General features: G+C 35.9%; 1 protein-coding gene across 1 annotated transcript in view; it reads right to left on the bottom strand.

Moving 5' to 3' along the window:
- Window positions 1–19,365, bottom strand: part of Rrp6 (exosome component Rrp6) — a 260,374-nt gene that overhangs the window by 28,028 nt on the left and 212,981 nt on the right. The window contains exon 19 of the mRNA XM_090383738.1: window positions 14,254–14,437. Within this exon, the coding sequence (XP_090239864.1) occupies window positions 14,254–14,437 (184 nt within the window). The remainder of the gene's footprint in view (window positions 1–14,253; window positions 14,438–19,365) is intronic.

The raw sequence follows: 19,365 nt of genomic DNA, 5'->3' as shown, positions 1-19,365 counted from the left end.
ATAATATGAATTATGGATCAGGGACACTGCAAGAGCAAAGGTACCCTACAACCATAATGTATATAGAAAATTATTTTTAATGTTATGTGTAAATCTTTAATTTAACTTATGCTAATAATGAAAATACCGTGTACCCTGGGAGCGATGTATGTTGAATAAAGGGGAAAGAACGGAAAAGAAAAGTGTAACGTTATAAACAAAGTGCGAATTTTGAAAAAATGCAAAATTTGAAAAGAACGACCAAGGTAGAAATAGCAGATTTTTGAAAAGAACGACCAAAGTAGAAATAGCATTGCTGTTATTTGGTTTTTTTTTAGGAGCATTAGCAACTAAGGCCATATTGCTCCGGGATATGCGGTGGTCATTCCCTGAATGACCTTTCCGCATCCTCCGTATTTGGTGGTGACGGGCTCGAACCCCGGTCTAATCAAGAAGCGTGTGCTACGCACTGCTGCTCCTTCCCACCTGGCTACGGAGGCGCCTTAATAGCATTGCAGTATCTTTCATAATTTCTGTGTCTTCTTCAGAGGTCATCCACCTAAATTATGAAAAAGAACAGCAATACTCTTACTTCTGTTTCTGACATGTTCTGTATGTCAAAAAACACATGTACGCAGACACGTGGTAAAAAATAATTTAGAATATAAATTTTGAATAAATAAAATACAAGTTAAGCAAAAATATTATGCCAAAGTATAACATACAGAACATGGATGACCTTACAGAAGTAAGTAGCCCGCCAAAAAGAGAAGACAAAGGAAGCGAGTGTCCGAATGACAAGAATGACAATAACTTACCGCTACTTGACCGGTCGACAAAAAAGAAAGAGCCGGAGGCTAACCCGTGTATATATGCGAAGAAACGCTAGCGGCACCTAGCGTTGGACGAACTTTGGTGTATGTATATTTTGTAATTTACGTAAGCAGTGGAGCTACGCTACGCTAGCATAAGTTAAATTAAAGATTTACACATAACATTAAAAATAATTTTCTATATACATTATGGTTGTAGGGTACCTTTGCTCTTGCAGTGTCCCTGATCCATAATTCATATTATCGATATTTCATTTTATCTCTATTCAAATTCAAATCCATTTTCTTTCTTTACTTAATTTTAATTTTTTATTCATAATTATTATCCTAAGCTTTATCCAGGTTGAGCTCACGCCGCCTAGAACAGCTTATATACACTTACATTTTTTATATTTCTACTCGATTTTTTATATTTCTACTCGATTTTCACTTGCAATATATTCACCTTCCTATCCCGATATTGAAAATACAGTTTACTCCTGGTTGCGCATACACTTTATTTATTTTGTTGTCCTTTTAATTATTATTGTAACTTAAAATTTTAATTTTAATGTAATTTTTATGCAACTTATATGAATGGAATCAGATAACTTTGACAAAATACTACATGGGCAGAGTAGGATAAACTTGACCCCGGGTACACATGCTCTGTACTGTACTCCGAAACACGGATGTAACTCTGAACATACACATTTAACACACACAAGTCAGAGCACATCAGCATGTAATGCTTCTAACTTAGATAAATACGGGATCCATATACTTAAATTTAACACCTGCAAGAATAAACTTTGTTTAACTTGTCCCTGCATACACCCGCAACATATTACAAATGATGCATCAAAACCTACTTTTTGTAAAACTAGTAATGTTATATACCTCATAACCTGCAAAACATGTAATATAAAATACGTCGGACAAACCAGCAATAAGCTACACGTAAGAATTAATCAACATAGATCTGACATCAATAACTACTTAAAAAGAAATATTAACAATATAGAACAAGAAATAGAATATATGCATTTTCAATCTCACAACTTCAACAATATATACATATCCATATTAGCACAGATTAATAACGCTAATATTAGAACTAAACAAGAGGAAATATTTATGTTAAAATTAAAAACATTATACCCATATGGTCTAAATAATAAATTCAACCATAAAATTATTACCAATAACTTAACAGATTGTTGTATATATGACAAATTTAATATAATAAAGTTCCATAGGAACCCTCGTAAATGTACTCATAAATCTAAAAATACTAGCAACAAACACAGTAATATTTTAGGTGATTTTGAAGTCACACTTAAAAACTGGGATAAAAACATTATAAATGTAAATGATATACATAATTTACTTTTCAGTACTAAACACAGTATACTGAAAGCATTACACAAATTCATATGCACTTTCAAATTCTAGTCCAAACATCTCTTTCATATAATAAATGATATTTGTAAATTTAATCTTAAAAACATAAGCTCTACAACACATGATAAAAATTCAATTATTATTTTGAACTTCAACAACCATATCATGGATAACATAAATATCAATAAAATTGTAAATCAGCATAATCATCTACTTCCAAATACTAGTCCCAGTCATATTAAAGTAAGATATAAGTATAATAAACCCTTTGGATTATTAGCTTGCAACTACAAATCTATAGCTACCAGTTTAACATCACATATTACAGACACCAATAACTGCGTTTGTCAACAAACCAACATGCAGCAATATATTGATCCAGACTATGGACACATCATTACAGGAAATCTAAACATAGTTACGGACCCAATGCTCAGACATGTACTATCACAAGGATTCAAATTCAGGCCGCCCACCAAAATAAACATAAACAACTTCAATAAGCAGCTATATCAAGACCTGTTAAACTACTGCTTCCAACTAGCCTACAAAAATAACACGCCTATAGAAGCATACCATATGTGGATTAGCCATACATTCGCCCTATTCAAACATAAATATGCATTACAGAGTTCAAATTTATATTATCAGGGCACATACTACAACTTGACTACATTAAAACAAAAACTGCTAGAATTTCACAAAAACTTCGTAATCACACCGGTAGATAAAGCAGCCAATAATTTTGCATTCATTTGCAAATATTTTTATACATATACTTTAACTAATGAACTTAACTCAAGCAATACCTACAAACCTATTTCCAGTACATGTAATATCATTACAAAAAAACTAATGGCTTTCAACAAAAAACTAAAGCTCAACTTAAGTAATTACAGCTTACCTTACATCTACTTCATTCCTAAATTTCATAAAAAACCAATAGGCTTCAGATTCATAACCTCATGCAAAAATAGTTATGTACACAAATCAGGAAAAACACTTGAACGACTACTGCAACCACTGATGAATAAGATACATAACAGCAAAATCATAGGCAACAACCAACCTGTATTAAAATTTTTGCAAAGTAATACAGTCAATAATATTCAAACCTTTGATTTCCATAGCCTATTTACCAGTATCAATCAAACCAATCTCAAATTGGTACTCAAAGATATCTATGATAAACATAAGAATTTTATTTCCTGCAACACCTATTACTGGAACAACATACTTAATTTATGTATTTCCAATAACTTCATATATGATGGCGATATAGTATATCAACAAACCAATGGAACACCTATGGGCAGCCCAGCCTCATGTATAATAGCCAACCTATATCTATACTGGTCAGAAACCTCATTTCCACAGGAACTAACACTATTCAGATATATAGATGACCTCATAGTAATTAACTGCCAGAATTTCATCCAGGATTATGGACATCTATACCCTAGCGAACTTGTACTAGAAAGAACTAACAATTCTGACACAGCAGCCCAAATTTTGGATCTAAGACATCAATATAAAAAACGGTATAGCCTCCATCAATTTGTACAACAAACGTGAAGCTTTCAACTTTAGCATAGTAAACTATACACAATGGAATTCCAATATTTCCAAACAGGTACATGCTAATGTTATCTTAGCACAATGCATCAGAATAGCAACGATATGCAGCGACAAAACAACAGTTATTGATAACATCAGAATATTGTACAGTAAACTGACCAGAAATCTTTTTCCTATTAAATACCTGCGTCATCATATCAATAAAGCCCTTAACATATTAAGGCACAAAAACTTAATAGATATCAATATAAACAGCATTATTAGTTTATAACTAATAATTACTCCCATACGCATCAAGTTTGTAAATAGTGTAAAAACAATACACTAGGCCTCTTTGGTGTCTTACGGTCTGGAAAACTTGTACCCACCGATTGGTCTAACATAGTGTATTACCTTGTAATTAATTTTAATTATATCTTAATTAATTTTAATTATATCTTGATTTATTTATCTATTTAATTGTTAATTGTAACTTATATATATCTTACACTTTAACACAACTGACTTATGTACATGATGCACCTACTCTCGGACATTCGTTCAGGGTCCTAACTATAGGAACGGGTTTGCAACCCCAAACTACCCTAGCCCAACTTCATATCCCTAATTTAATCATCTTTTTGCTTTACTAAACTCTACATTTTATGCTCTGTGAGCGATTAGTGTAACGAAAGCAATATCAGAGTACTATTTTTCTTACTATACCCAATCATAATTTTTCGCCTTAGCAAAGTTTAGCTACTCTACTGCTACTTTGTAAGCTATTATATTTCTTTGCTATCCCGGGTGTTTGAGTATCATGTACTTAACTTTAACCTAGCGTAGCTCCACCGCTTATGTAAATTACAAAATATACGTACACCAAAATTCGTCTAATGCTAGGTGCCGCTAGCGTTTCTTCGCATATATACACGGGTTAGCCTCCGGCTCTTTCTTTTTTGTCGACCGGTCAAGTAGCGGTAAGTTATTGTCATTCTTGTCATTCGGACACTCGCCTCCTTTGTCTTCTCTTTTTGGCGGGCTACTTACTTCTGTAAGGTCATCCATGTTCTGTATGTTATACTTTGGCATAATATTTTTGCTTAACTTGTATTTTATTTATTCAAAATTTATATTCTAAATTATTTTTTACCACGTGTCCGCGTACACGTGTTTTTTGACATACAGAACATGTCAGAAACAGAAGTAAGAGTATTGCTGTTCTTTTTCATAATTTAGGTGGATGACCTCTGAAGAAGACACAGAAATTATGAAAGATACTGCAATGCTATTTCTACTTTGGTCGTTCTTTTCAAAAATCTGCTATTTCTACCTTGGTCGTTCTTTTCAAATTTTGCATTTTTTCAAAATTCGCACTTTGTTTATAACGTTACACTTTTCTTTTCCGTTCTTCCCCCTTTATTCAACATACATCTCTCCCAGGGTACACGGTATTTTCATTATTAGCATAAGTTAAATTAAAGATTTACACATAACATTAAAAATAATTTTCTATATATATATATATATATATATATATAAAAAAAAAAAAAAAAAAACACACATAGGTAATTAAAGTGTATATAACAAAATCTAAATCTTAATTAGTAAGCATTAAATTATTCCAATGCCTTCTCCGTTGAAAAACAGTTACACAAAACTCTTGCAGTGCTTGAAATCTAGCCTGATTAGCAATAAGATTTTTTTTTTTTTTTTTTTATGAGAACCCCAAACACGAGAGGTATTAGAACCTATAGTACTTAGTACCGTGCTTGGGTTGGAGGTTGAGAAGACGAAGGAAGATATTTGTAGACATTGGACTTGAACTTCTGTAGATTGTAATTTTCAGGAAATACGTATGAAGGGAGGTTGTTCCAGAAAACGGCAGTTGAATGAATAAATGAGGAAGATGAAAAGTTGGTTCTGTGGGTTTGAAGTTGGACAGTAAATGGATGTTGGCTGGTGGCGGCATGTGTTCGGACTGTTTTGAAAGAGAGAGAGAGAGCGGGAATTATAGAAGCCAATTCAGAAGAACAGTGCCCATGGAAGTATCCGTAGAAGAGGCATGCAGCAGAAACAGTACATCTATGAGAAAGCGAGTGGAGAGACTCTGTTAGAGATGAATCATTAATTAACCTAACTGCCCTCTTCTGAATGGAATCAAGAAGCCTGAGAGAGGTTTTGGGGGCACCACTCCAGATGTGGGAACAATATTCCATGGCAGGGCGGATTTGCGATTTATACAGAGTGAGCAGCTGTTTGGAAGAAAAGTAACGCCGAGAGCGAAAGAGAAAACCAAGTTTTTTAGATGCAGAGGAAGCAATATTTGTAATGTGCTTGTGCCAAGAGAGATTAGAAGTCAGGGTAATCTCCAAAAGAGATATATCATTTTGCCTAGAAATCGGAGTGTCACTAAAGATAAGCATAGGAGCAGAAGAATCCTTTTTGCAAGATATAAGACAAGACTGAGTTTTAGAAGGGTTGAAATCAACTAAGTTGTCTTTGCCCCACTGGAGAATTACCTGAAGATCGGCATTTAAGGAACTGGCAGCAGATTTTCGAGAACTTGAAGCTGATTGAGCAGGACAAGGTTTCTCAAAATGGAAAGTTGAATGCAATGTGCTATCATCGGCAAAACTATGGATAGGATTTCCAGTCAATGGAAGAAGGTCATTGATATACAAGAGGAAAAGAGTGGGGGAAAGAACTGAACCTTGGGGGACACCAGCATTAGTGGAGAAGTTAGAAGACAGAGAGCCATCTACCATCACCCTCAGTGAGCGATCACAGAGAAAACTGGATAACCAATTACTAAAAACAGTTGGCAAACCATAAGATGGAAGCTTGTTTAGAAGACCTTTATGCCAAACACGATCAAAAGCCTTTGAGATGTCAAGAGCAACTACTTGTGTTTCACCGAACCTTTCCATTGAATTAGTCCATAAATGAGTAACATAAGCCAGAATATCACCAGTGGATCGACACTGACGGAATCCATACTGGCGATCGTTGATCAGACGGAAGGTTTCTAGGTAGTTTAAGAGTTGGCGGTTAATTGATTTCTCCATTACTTTAGAAAGAGTAGAAGTAATTGCAATGGGACGATAGTTGGATGGGAGGGATTTGTCACCCTTTTTAGGAACTGGCTGGATATGAGCAAATTTCCAAGCAGAAGGAAAAACACCTTTGGAATAAGAAAGCGAAAAAAGGCGGCAAAGAATAGGAGTAAGTTCAGGAGCACAGGTTTTGAGAACAAGTGGAGAAATACCATCAGGACCTGGAGCTTTCTTAGCATCAAGATTCATCAAAATCCTTCTGATATCCTTTTGACGGAAGACCACAGGAGGCATTGAATGGAGCGTGTTAGGAATGGTGGGAGGTGTTTTACCAAGTTCATTAATACATGAGCTGGAAGAAAACTGGGATGCTAGCAGGTCAGCTTTATCCTTGGCTGAAGTTACAACAGAACCATCTGGTTTGGGCAGAGGTGGGAGCAGAGATGGGCAAAAGTTGCAGCCAATAGCTTTGGCAAGAGACCAGAATGCTCGGCTACCATCAGGGCAAGAAGCAAGTTTTCTACTCTTAGCCTGTTCAAACTCAAGTTTGGACTGATTATTAACTGCTTTACAATTGTTGCGAGCTTTGGTGTAGGCAGAAAATGAAACTGAAGAATTAGAAACAAGCCAATTACGATATGCAACATTCTTCTCTTGTGAACAGCCTTAGCACATTTATTGGAAAACCAATGTTTAGATAAAGGACGAGATTATAAAATGGAGTGTGGGATAAAGGATTCCATTCCTGCAAGAATAATTTCACTGACACGATCTGAGCAAACGTTGACATCAGAAGTTCTGAAACAGTAATCCGACCAAGGAAAAGACGAAAAGAAGTCTCGCAGGTCATCCCATTTTGCATTCTTGTAATGCCAAACAATACGAGGTTGGGAATAGCCATGAGATAAAGGTTCCATTGGAGAAGAGAATCACCAAGTTGTGATCTGAAGTGCCTAAAGGACCTCTCACTTCGACCTTGTACTTAGAAGGGTTGTTTGTGAGAAAAAGATCAAGCGTATTGGTTGTATGATTAGGATTGTCCGGTATTCTTGTAGGTAAATGAACAATCTGTGCTAGGTCATTAGTAATTGCAAAAGCCTCAGCATCTCGATCTGCTGGGTTGGTGTGACTAGAAAATGGAAGCCAGCTGGAGTTGTGAACGTTAAAATCACCAAGGAAAATTACCTCGCTGTTAGGAAAGTTGGACTGGAGAAAGTCAAGTTGCAAAGAGAGGAAGTCAAAGAGCTCCAAGTGATTAGTGGAGTTGGGAGAACAGTAGAGACAACAGATGAATTTGACACAATGAGGTAGAGAGATTTTAAGCCAGAGAAGATAAAAGAGAGGAGATTCCAAATTGCCAAGTCTCTGACAGGGAATATCAGAACGGACATATGCACAAGTACCACCTTTGAGGCGAAAGGAATCATACAGCAAATAATTTGGACATCTGAGATGAGAAGTAGTTGAATCAACTGATAACTGAGATTCAGTCAGAAAAAGTACATGGGGTTTGGAAGACTGCAAGTGGAAATGGACATCGTTGAGATTGGAACTGAGACCACGTATATTTGTGAAATGAATTAGGAAGTCCTTGGGAGGTTTAGATCTTTTCGCAGATAAGCTTGCTCTATTATTTTGACAATTCATGGTGTATTCAATGGTAAGAAAAAGTGGGTGGGACATGCTGTATGAAGTAATGAAATTTTTGGATATGGCGTACATGTGGTAAGAATATACCCAGATCCTTGACATAACGTGGCCTCGACAATGCTCCCCGCATACACACTACTCGGACTCCCTCCAGTCACTATCTGGCAGAGTAGAGGTATCAAGATTATATACTAGCTGATCCGGAAGTCTCCTAGAGAGTTACCAATAGGTTTGGTCCGGTGTACTATCTAGCGGCCGGCCTGCGAACACCGTTTTAGAGCTGTACCCTCGAAATGTAAGGAATATTGGATCTCGCCACGACATTCATCATAACCTAAAAAATCATCAATCATACTGCATGATGGAAGAGATAGGGAAGGGTTGGCCGGAACTTAGCTCTAGAGACTAAACATGGGTTCCACCACTTCAAGCCTCCAATAAGCAAAGTGGTGGTATTTCACCGGTTGATGAGAGTCATCTACCACCTAGTACTGCCTGGTAACATAGAGGGGCGGCGTTCCTCCATGTGGTGTGGGCGCCACACCTCGACCCCTGCTTACGTTGGTTCACACCTGGGTGGTCACCCACCAAGTACTTGTACACGGAGGTTATACCCAGGATTACTAACAGTTCCACCATCGTGAAGGTGCAAGCAGAGGATTTGACTGTTATAGACCGTCCGGACTTAACCGAAATTGGGTCCACTTGACTTAAGTGTCACCCGAATATCAGTTCCATCAGCGTTTTAGACTCCCAGGTAGCAAGAACAGCTTGTCTGGCATATCTGAGAGAATGTCTGTGACAACCTCAAGGACCCAGATTACTTTCACATCCTCTAACTAAATTACCAATCTGCACTTTTAGCCTTTTTCTACGTTGAACATAAAAACTACAATCATATAATAAAAGACTCCAAGTCTCAGGTTGACCACAAGTACATAAAGGAGAGCTGACCAGACCTTTATTTATGGGTTATTTATATAGTTTAAAATTCAATAACCCATGGCCAGTTAAAATAAACGTTACCATAGAAGGAAAAACCATTTGTTGTTATTATCATAAGTAGTAGTAGTAGTAATAGTGGCATGTGATGAAAGAAAGCAAGCGTATGAGCTTATGCAGCATCAGCCAAAAAAAAAAAAAAAAAATTACCCAACAATCCCCTGTAAATGTTTGTCCAGTTCCTCCTTAAATTTATTTAATCTATCAACTTCCACGACAGATGGAAGTTTGTTCTAACAGTCTAATCACCTCCGCAGTTACACTAAGATCCCGTCTCCGTTGCCACATACTAATCAACTGTGTTAGAACATTTTTCTTAGCTTTAGATATCTCTACAGTAATATCAGATGTAATATTCATGAAAGAAACAACTATGACTTTTTTTATGTTATAACAAAAGGCATGATACACAATATACAAGTCCAGAGGTAAATGTCCGGCCAAAACCTGCATAGCATTTGTTGAGACTGTTCTGCACAAACTAGAAATAACGAAGCACTGAGGGCTGAATCGATAACAATTTGTGTTTAATTTAACATTAGTAACTCTGAAGTACCATGCTAATGCTCTGTACGCAACTATGAGTAAAAAGACTGCATTGAAACCATCCTTTTCAACCCCCAATCTGACCTAATTAATCGAATTATTGCTGGACTAAATTTTTTAACTTTTTCATGTAGGTAATTTAAATGTGGATAAAATGATAATCTATCATCAATTCTTACACCTAGATATTTCATCTCAGATACTAGGGGAATCTGCCTCCTCTTAATTAAAGCTTTTGGTGGTGGTCGCACATAATTTAGTTTCCGCTTAAGCAGCAGCATCATAACAGTTTTAGTTGTAGATATCAATAGCTTATGCAGATCAGCCCATAATGCTAGGCTTTCTATTACTTTCTACTCTTATTTCACAGACCTGGATTTACCAGTAACACATAAAACCAAATCATCAGCATAAGCAATCGCATGCAGATTTTCAGCTGATTGTTCTAGCCATAAATTTAGTACTAAGTTCCAAAAAAAGGGGGCCCAATACAGACCCTTGAGAACACCCTCTCGAAAGATTCCTATTAAACTGTAGATGCTTAGCTTTAAGTATAATTTTCCCACCACACAAATAACTCTGTATTGTTCTATACAATAAGTCTGGACATTGCATACCCCTTAATGCAGACAGAATACTCTCTCATGCCACACCATGTCAAAAGCTACAGTAAAATCTATAAAGATGGCTAACACATACTTATCCTCTGCCTGTTTGGTGAAATTCATGAGATTAATGGCATCCTCAGTAGAATGCATTATCTTGAAACCATACTGATAAGGCAGGGTCAAACCATTTTTATCCATGACTTGGTTCAGTCTTAAAAATAATCTTTCAAACATTTTGCCAAGATTGGCCAATAATGAAATTGGTCTATACCCTCAAGGGTCATTCGATTTTTTACCCGGCTTAACTAACAGCTTAAACCAACTTTCCAGATCCCAGGAAAGGTACCTTGAAGTAAGTAAGTATTTATTATATAAGTTTAACAAGATGTTAGAGATGTTAGGATAAAGTTTAAGTAAATTTATCAGTGACAGAACGTGTAAAAAGCCCTTCCTGGTACAGAGCAACAGCTACATTTTTTTCTTGGTGGCAACTGAACATATAGAGCCATGCTTACACCTCCGCAAAACAAGATACTAAGCAGTGTGTGTACCCTTCCAACGCCGTATTTATAGAAACAGCTGATGCAATACCTTTGCTTTGCGACATACAAAATGACTGCAATCAAACAATATCTTATATGTTTCCTTACAAATGTTACTTTTTTTTTAAAAGGCGATGCAGTTGTTTTGTCTGCCACTGTATATGTAGCTTGCTGTTATGGCAATATATTAATTGTTTCATGATTAAGAAATCTCAGAATGTATCTAGACAGGTCTTTGTGACATTTTCTGTTTCCACAACCTGCTTACCACACTACAATCTACTCCAATACTGCTGACATTTAGTCAGTTTGTTAGATCTGCTTGGAACTGTTCTTTTTCTGTTTTTCCTATTGTCTTCCACCCTACAGAACTGTTTAAGTTTAATGCTGACATATCAGAAGTGATGAAAAGTTAATTAGCTGCATCTTGAGGAGCCAAACAGAGCATATCCAAAGGAATTTTATATGATCACCCAGTTGTTTTTCATATATTTGAATAACTTCACAATAAATTTACAACTGAAATGGAGATTACACATGGAACGGGATTAACAGCATGTGAAGCAAGTGGGTATGATGATAAAGAATTTCTAAAATTTACAAATTTGTATTAGCAATAGTAATAGAGGCATGTGTGATTCAAGAAAGCAAGCATATGATCTTATGTAGCATCAGCCAAAAAAAAAAAAAATTCACACAACCATTCCCTCTAAAAGTTTGTCCAGTTCCACCTTGAATTTATTTAAGCTATCAACTACCACAATGACAGATGGAAGTTTGTTCCAGCAATTAACCACTCACTGGCTAAAGGCAAATTTCCACAAATCCCATTCAAGGCGTTTTATACACCTCAATCAGATCACCTGGCAAGTGCCTAGTCTCCAGCCACTGCAATTTGCAGAACTTAAGACTTTCTTGGTAAGAAGATCCCTTCACTCCCTTCACCACTCTCGTTGCCCTTCTCTGCACATGCTCAAGCAAATCTACATCCTTTCTAAAATGAGGCCTCTAGACCTGTATGCAGAACCCAAGGCATGGCCTGACCATTGCCTTGTACAAAGGGATGATCACCTCCTTTTCCCCGCTAGTAAAATTCTTGGAAATCATTGACAAAATCTCATGACTTGCTCTGGCAACCTGTCTGCATTGCTCAGAAAACTTCATATCTGACTGCACAATTACTCCCAGGTCTTTTTCATTTTCTACCACCCTAAGTGTAGTACCACACAATTGGTACGTTTCTCTGGGGTTACTTCTATCCATATGCAGTACTTTGTATTTGTCAATGTTAAACTTCAGTTGCCACTTCTCAGCCCATATGCCCAAATTGTCTCGATCCTGTTGCAGTAGCACACTGTCATTAACAATCCTGCCAACCTTTGTATCATCTACAAAACAACAGTGGGCCCAACACCGAACCCTGTGGGACTCCACTAATAACATCAGCGTACGAAAAGCAGCATCTTTATTACCACACTGTCTTCTTCCACTCAACCACCCTTTTATCTATTGTAGCAACTTACCCTTAATACTATTCTGCTCCAATTTGTACAGTAGTCTTCCATGCACAACAGTGTCAAAAGCTTTCCTGAAATCCAAGTATATGATATCAAAATTATTTATTTGCATCCAGTTTCTTTGAAACTAGATGATAGTATTCAATCAAATTTGTCAGACAAGACTTTCCCTTAACAAACCCATGCTGTGTCTGAACTATTGCTGCAGCCTTGTTTAGATGATCCTGCAATGCATCTTTAACCAGTGATTCTATTATTTTACCTGGAACAGAAGTTAGACTAACTGGTCTGTAATTACTCGTGTCACCCTTCGATCCCCCTTTGTGAATTGGGGATACATTTGCACATCTCCAGTCATTGGGAACTTCCTCTTAGTCCAAGGATGCTCTCATAATTAGGGATAAGGGTTTGCTTAGTTCCTTTGCTGCCTCCTTTAATATAACTGGATAGATACCAAGAGTCCACCCCAAGAGTCTTTCTTATGTTTAACTGCAACAATTTCTCCTCTACTTTGCTCTCCATTATTGCAAAATTATTAAGCAGCCTTTGTTACAATTTGATAAACTTCTGGCATTTTCCTCCCTTAACTCCTCATTAACCCCAGGCTCACATCAGGTGAGTATGGACTTGGCACACCCAGGGTCCTCAGCTGGATATCATCCAGCTCAGGACTAATTCTCTCTCTCTCTCTCTCTCTCTCTCTCTCTCTCTCTCTCTCTCTCTCTCTCTCTCTCTCTCTCTCATGGTAACTCAGGAATGTTTTTTTTTTACTGGTGCAACAAAAGTCTCGGGCTTCCTTGCACCACATGGCTAATGATGATAATAATAATAATATGCGAATGTAGATTCAAAATGCTCATTCAGTTTGTTAGCTATCTGAGCAGGATCATCAACAGTCAAACCATCGATATCAAGTAAACCAATCTGATTCATCCCCTTCCTTTTAGAGTTTATATAAGTAAAGAAGTCCTTGCTGCTTTCTTAGCATGCTCTGCCAAAGGTTTCTCGTAATCTGCCTCCGCTTGCCTAATCTCCAAGGCAAGCGAAGGCAGATTATTTTAAGTCATTAAGAGGTTATCAGTACAATTAGATTTGTTGCTGCTTAAACTTTTAGGTACAAGAATGTCATACAAATTATAAACAGGATTCTGAAACATTTTTAACAAAACTTGGTACTGATTGTATAGAATGTTTTCATTAAAAAATCTATACATGTTATTGATTATGTAATTTATACAGTATAGTTTTACATAAATTGTACAGTTCTAGATGACTTTCCCATTTAGAACATGGTATACATGTCAATGGCAGTCAACCAGCATAAAGGTCCTTTTGAAAGGTATGTGTAAATAATAAATCAGATGGTTTATCTTTTATCTAACATATGCATCACATATTTATAACAAGCAAAAATATGGCATATTTTACACATATTCCTGTTTATTTTTTGAAGACTGCTACTCTGCTATGCTTTAAGGTTTAACTGTAAAATATATCAAGAATGTGAAGATCTTAGAAAATACATCAAGTATTTGAAAATGCGAGAAATTAAACAAGGTTAACCACAGGTATACACCTACCTTTAAAATTGCTGAAGTCACTTTGACTGTAATCAAAAGGTTCGAAAGGTCTTACAGGAATGCTATTTTCTGCCGGTTTTTCAAAACTGGGTCTTTTAGCTGGTGGTTCTGAGTCAATCTCTGGTGAAACTGGAGACAATATATCTGTGCAGGTCTTCTTTTTCTTATTCTTTTTTCCACGTTTCTGCAAAAAAAGATCCAATGATACTTCTTTTGTTTTAAATGTGATGGTAAAAAAGAATAACTCTTTTCAACTATTAATATTAGCCTTTACTGAACAGTATTAAGATTTTCCCGTATAAGTCATATTGGGAAAAATAATGAAATACAATCCAGCAATGCCCAAAGTAATTATATTTATTAGCTAATTTCTATTTCATTCTACAATAAATATATATGTATGTGAACGTGTGTGTGTGGTTAAAACTTGTTGTGCATTTCTTTTTTATACAGGGTGGATCACAAATAATGATAAAACTGAAGTGTAGAATGATTTTAACTTAGATTCAGTTGAAGATTATTAATTGGAATTTTAATTGCAATAGTTTCCTGGAATTTGTCAGAAAGTATAAAATTTTGGAGCTTTACTGTAGGTGATGTAGGAGTGCTCATCTCTAATATATAAAGAGGGGGTAATGCACATTTCTAGAACATAAAAATCAAACCATTTCATGGAACCAATTCATGAAAACTGGTGATTTTATTTATTATTTATTTTTGATTGTATCTTGGTAAGGTACATTTAATTATTTATGTGGTCAATCATTGCAGTCACACAGGAATTAATTACATGTAAAATTCCATATTATCAGTGTATAAAATTAGCCTGATTTCTCTCTGTAATGCACTTGAAACAAAGTACTGAGTTTAGCAACACTATTCACTGTAATTCTTCTCCCCCATTGAGTTCACCTAATACAAACATTCATTTTTTTTCTTAAAAAATTGGTAAAAATATATAAACATTGAATAAGAAAAACTATTTTATTCTATAATCTAAAATTTTTTAGAAGTGGATAGTGTTCTGTTCAGAGACTTAATTTTTTTGATGCTAAGTTATTTTTTATCATCATTTGTTGAACAGAGATCTATAAAATTTGGCTTCTTGTTTAAGAAAATCGGATGATGCAGAAATGGCTATGGAAAAACATTAATCATTCCATATCATTACAATTGGCTTTCAGATAGGCTTTCTCTGCCTTAGACACTATTAAAATACAAGTAGGAGTATAAACCTGCACAATGTTTATTTTTAATGGCTTTGTGTTCAGTTTCAAGATTAGAATTCTTTCAGAATGGGTTTCTACATACTGACATATTTATTATTCATGATGATACCCATTATTCTCTGCCCAAGTACTATAAAGTACATTTGTCCATCATTATTTTTCCAGAGTTGGTCTATCTAACTTCACCAATCCCCAGGACATCAATGTTTAGATCCTCCATTCCTTTGATAACATCATCAGGCTATCTTTTTGGATATATGCATTTTGTATTCCAGATACTGATAGGGGTCTTTCCACAGACTCAGCACCTCTCAGTCAATTAAGGCCTGACAGAAACTGGGCTGAAAGCTGATTGATGTATTTCATGGTACTTGTGGTGTTCTTCAGAACATTTCACGACATTAATTGGAAGTAAATTGTAATTGTTTAATCGTAAATAAATACAGAGAAAAATTAAAACCGATCGAAGAACCCTCTAAGGTCAGGTGTCGGATACATATGACTCCTTGCAAACACTAGCCAATTCAAATAAAGTTTATTATAAAATAAAAATTTACAAAATAACTATGATTAAAACTCATTAAATTAATTTAAACATAATGCATAAAATCATTAAAAATAAATACTGCAATAAAATTACATACAAATACACAGCTGCTCTATGTAGCCTTTATCAACTGGGTTAAATTTGAAGAACATAGCTGAACATGTGTGCAAACATGTGTTATGGAGGAGGAAAGAGGAGAGGAACAGAAGAGGATGAATTGTAGGAGTGTCCACTGATTTGATGCAACAAAATTTGACATGAGGTTATGACCTTTCAGTAATGCACAGTTACTAACGAATGGGCGAAATCAGCTTCTCTAAGAGCATGATGGTTTTTATATGTTGATCTTCTACATTTTGGTGATGTAGCTCCCATTACAATCTTTGCAGGGGTTCTAATGGGGGCTACATGTGAGATTAGCAGATGTGCCTCTGCAATGCCTCTCCCTCTATTCCTTTTCTCCACAAACCCTTTTCCTTTCATTGCTTCCCCCATTCGTCTATAACATTTTGGAATTTACAATTTACTCACACTTTCATTTCTTCCTAACTAGTGTTAGGAAGAAATGAAAGTGTGTAACATGTATTGAGGTATGCCATCTTCACACTCACTATATAAAGCCATTGATAGCCAAATTTTAATTCATTTGATAATATAATGGCTCCACACAGTAGCAAAGGGCTATCATGTATCTGTGTTTTAATTTTATTGTGGTATATATTTTTATTGATTTTATGCAGTATATTTTAATTGATTTTATGAGTTTTAACCATAGTAACTTCACGAATTTTATTTTATAATAAATTTTCTTTTGAAATGGTCAATTTTTATAAGAAGTTATAGGCGCTTCCGTAGCACACGCTTCTTGATTAGACCGGGGTTCGAGCCTGCCACCACCAAATATGGAGGATGCGGAGAGGTCAGGGAATGACCACCGCATATCCCGGAGCAATATGGCCTTAGTTGCTAATGCTCCTAAAAACCAAATAACAACAACAACATAAGAAGTTATGTAAAATTAAAATAAATTATATTAAGTTATAAGGCATCTAGAGTTCTTGTCAAATGGAGGATTTTGTAGCATTATTATTACAGAACGCTAGTCAGGGACAGTAACAACTGGAGGTTATACTGTAATTTTTAACGCTCAGAAAGTGATGAGTGGAATTGAATGAAGTGTCATTCAATTCCATTGAACATTAACCCCTTTAGTACCAATTTTTTGACTGTTTCCTACCCAACTAGGTAGGAAACTTACCTATTTACCAATCTCTGCTTTATTAGTCACCATTCCAAGTTGTATAATATAATATGGAATTACATAAAAAGATAAGCAAACACCTCAATAAGCACACACACACAGTGGCTTCCAAACTATGAAAATGTCACCAAAATAGAAGAAATACTCTGCTATTACCAATATGCAATAAAATCAAGTAAGGAATTTTGTAACACTATCCAATATATGTCATATGGCCATATCTGATATATCACAAACTGCCATGTTGGATTTACATGTAATTGCAGTTATAACTTTCGTAAAAATCAAAATAAATACCACATTTATTTTCTTCTGGAAAAGTCAGGTTAGTGATTTTATTTATTCCAGCAATTGTAATATATTTTTCATGCAACTTTTTCAATGGCAATGGATAAACTTACTTTCACCTTTTTGAAATCAACAGTGGAAATATTTTCCTTCATTCATGTCACACATTTTATTTTTATTAGTATTTTGTGTTCATATTTTTCTTAATTTTTCCAGAGTAATATCTGAGGATCCATGATTACTGCAAAACACATGACAATAAAATAACACACTTTTTATAATCCTCAGTTGAACATAAACCATATTTTTGCTGCATAAGATGCACATTTTCCTTCAGAAACTGTTACCCAGGATCAACCTGCATCTCATGTGAGCTATGGGTAAACCACAGCTCACCCAACAGACTAATAGAGTTCATGCATCACATCAGAAGTGAGGAGCAAGTTATTCAGAAAAAGCCTATATCAGTATGTCGATTTATAGAAAGTCTCCAACTTATGAGTGGGCTGCATTCCAAAAGTCTGTTAGGAATTCAGAATGCATATTCTCATAGAACAATATTAGTTTCCAGAAGTAAGTGTAACTGACAATGATTATGCAAACAAAGACATCAGTGATCTCTTGTTAACTGTATTGCATCTCCAGTGACTCCAAAGGGCAGAATGGCAAGGTGACCAAACAAAACTGTACTTCAACCACTTTGAAATCAACAAAAATAAACAATATAGTGGTTTTAGATTTAGAGCATGTTGTAATCAATTTATGTCATGAAAAAGTTTACTAGATCTTGGGGATTGTCTGCTGTTATTTGTGAGCAAGATTAGAGACTCACTCAAAAATATAGAACACTCAGTTTCTGTCCTATTTTACATGAAATTAGGCTGGCATGTTTGGAACACTTTAAGCAAATCTTGTTTGTAAACAACACTGATGCATGACTTTTTATTCAATTCTATTTAACCAGGGGGGGAAAAAATCTGTCTATCTGTCTATCTGACAATTCGCGTCGGACTCGTGCTTTTGAGCTCCTGCCTTTTTGCCCTTTTTTCACGTTTGTCTGTGAGAACCCCAGTCAAGACTTATATTGTTTGATTCCTCTTCGGAAGAGCTTTCGAGTAGTAATAATTTTGTGTCTATAGATTTAGTGGAGTTTGAGTTAGGTTAGAATTTAATTTTTTCAACTTTAGCCATGGAAGGCTGGATATCCAGTAACAGCTTATTCCACCCTCCATCCACCCCATAAATTGCCTCCAGCTATGGCCAGTGAAGGTCAAACAACCACAGCAACGGAACCTACAGCTACTGCCAGCAGTGACCAAGAAACTGGAAGCCACACCCTGCGACAACAGGTGAATACCCCGAGGTCCAAAAGGTCAGTAACTGTTAATACTTATGCTAATGCCATATCTAATGGAATATACTTGCTGCCAGCGAAAACCCCTCTCTCACAACCAACAATAATACACGCGCAGTCGAACAACGCTCCTAAAAATGAAGCAACTGCTATCACTTCCGGGGAAAATGGAATAATAATCTTTGCTACCAAGGAAAACAACCCTTTAGAGCAGTACCTTACAGTGACTGCGGAGAAAGTACCACCGAAAAATATTACTCATGCCTCACAGGTAGTGGGAACTGTGCAGGTGTATTTCAGCTACCCTTCGTGGGTGCAAACTATCCTGCAAAACGGAATAGACATCGGTCTTCATCACCCGGAAGCGGCACCAATTGCCTTAGCACCAACAAAGGTTACAATTTCAAACGTCCCACCTGAAATTCCTCATCAA

Source organism: Mastigoproctus giganteus, chromosome 10 (assembly GCF_048544385.1).
Source record: "Mastigoproctus giganteus isolate SK-2022 chromosome 10, ASM4854438v1, whole genome shotgun sequence".
Lineage (NCBI taxonomy): Eukaryota > Metazoa > Arthropoda > Arachnida > Uropygi > Thelyphonidae > Mastigoproctus > Mastigoproctus giganteus.
This window is presented reverse-complemented; position numbering and strand designations above follow the sequence as displayed.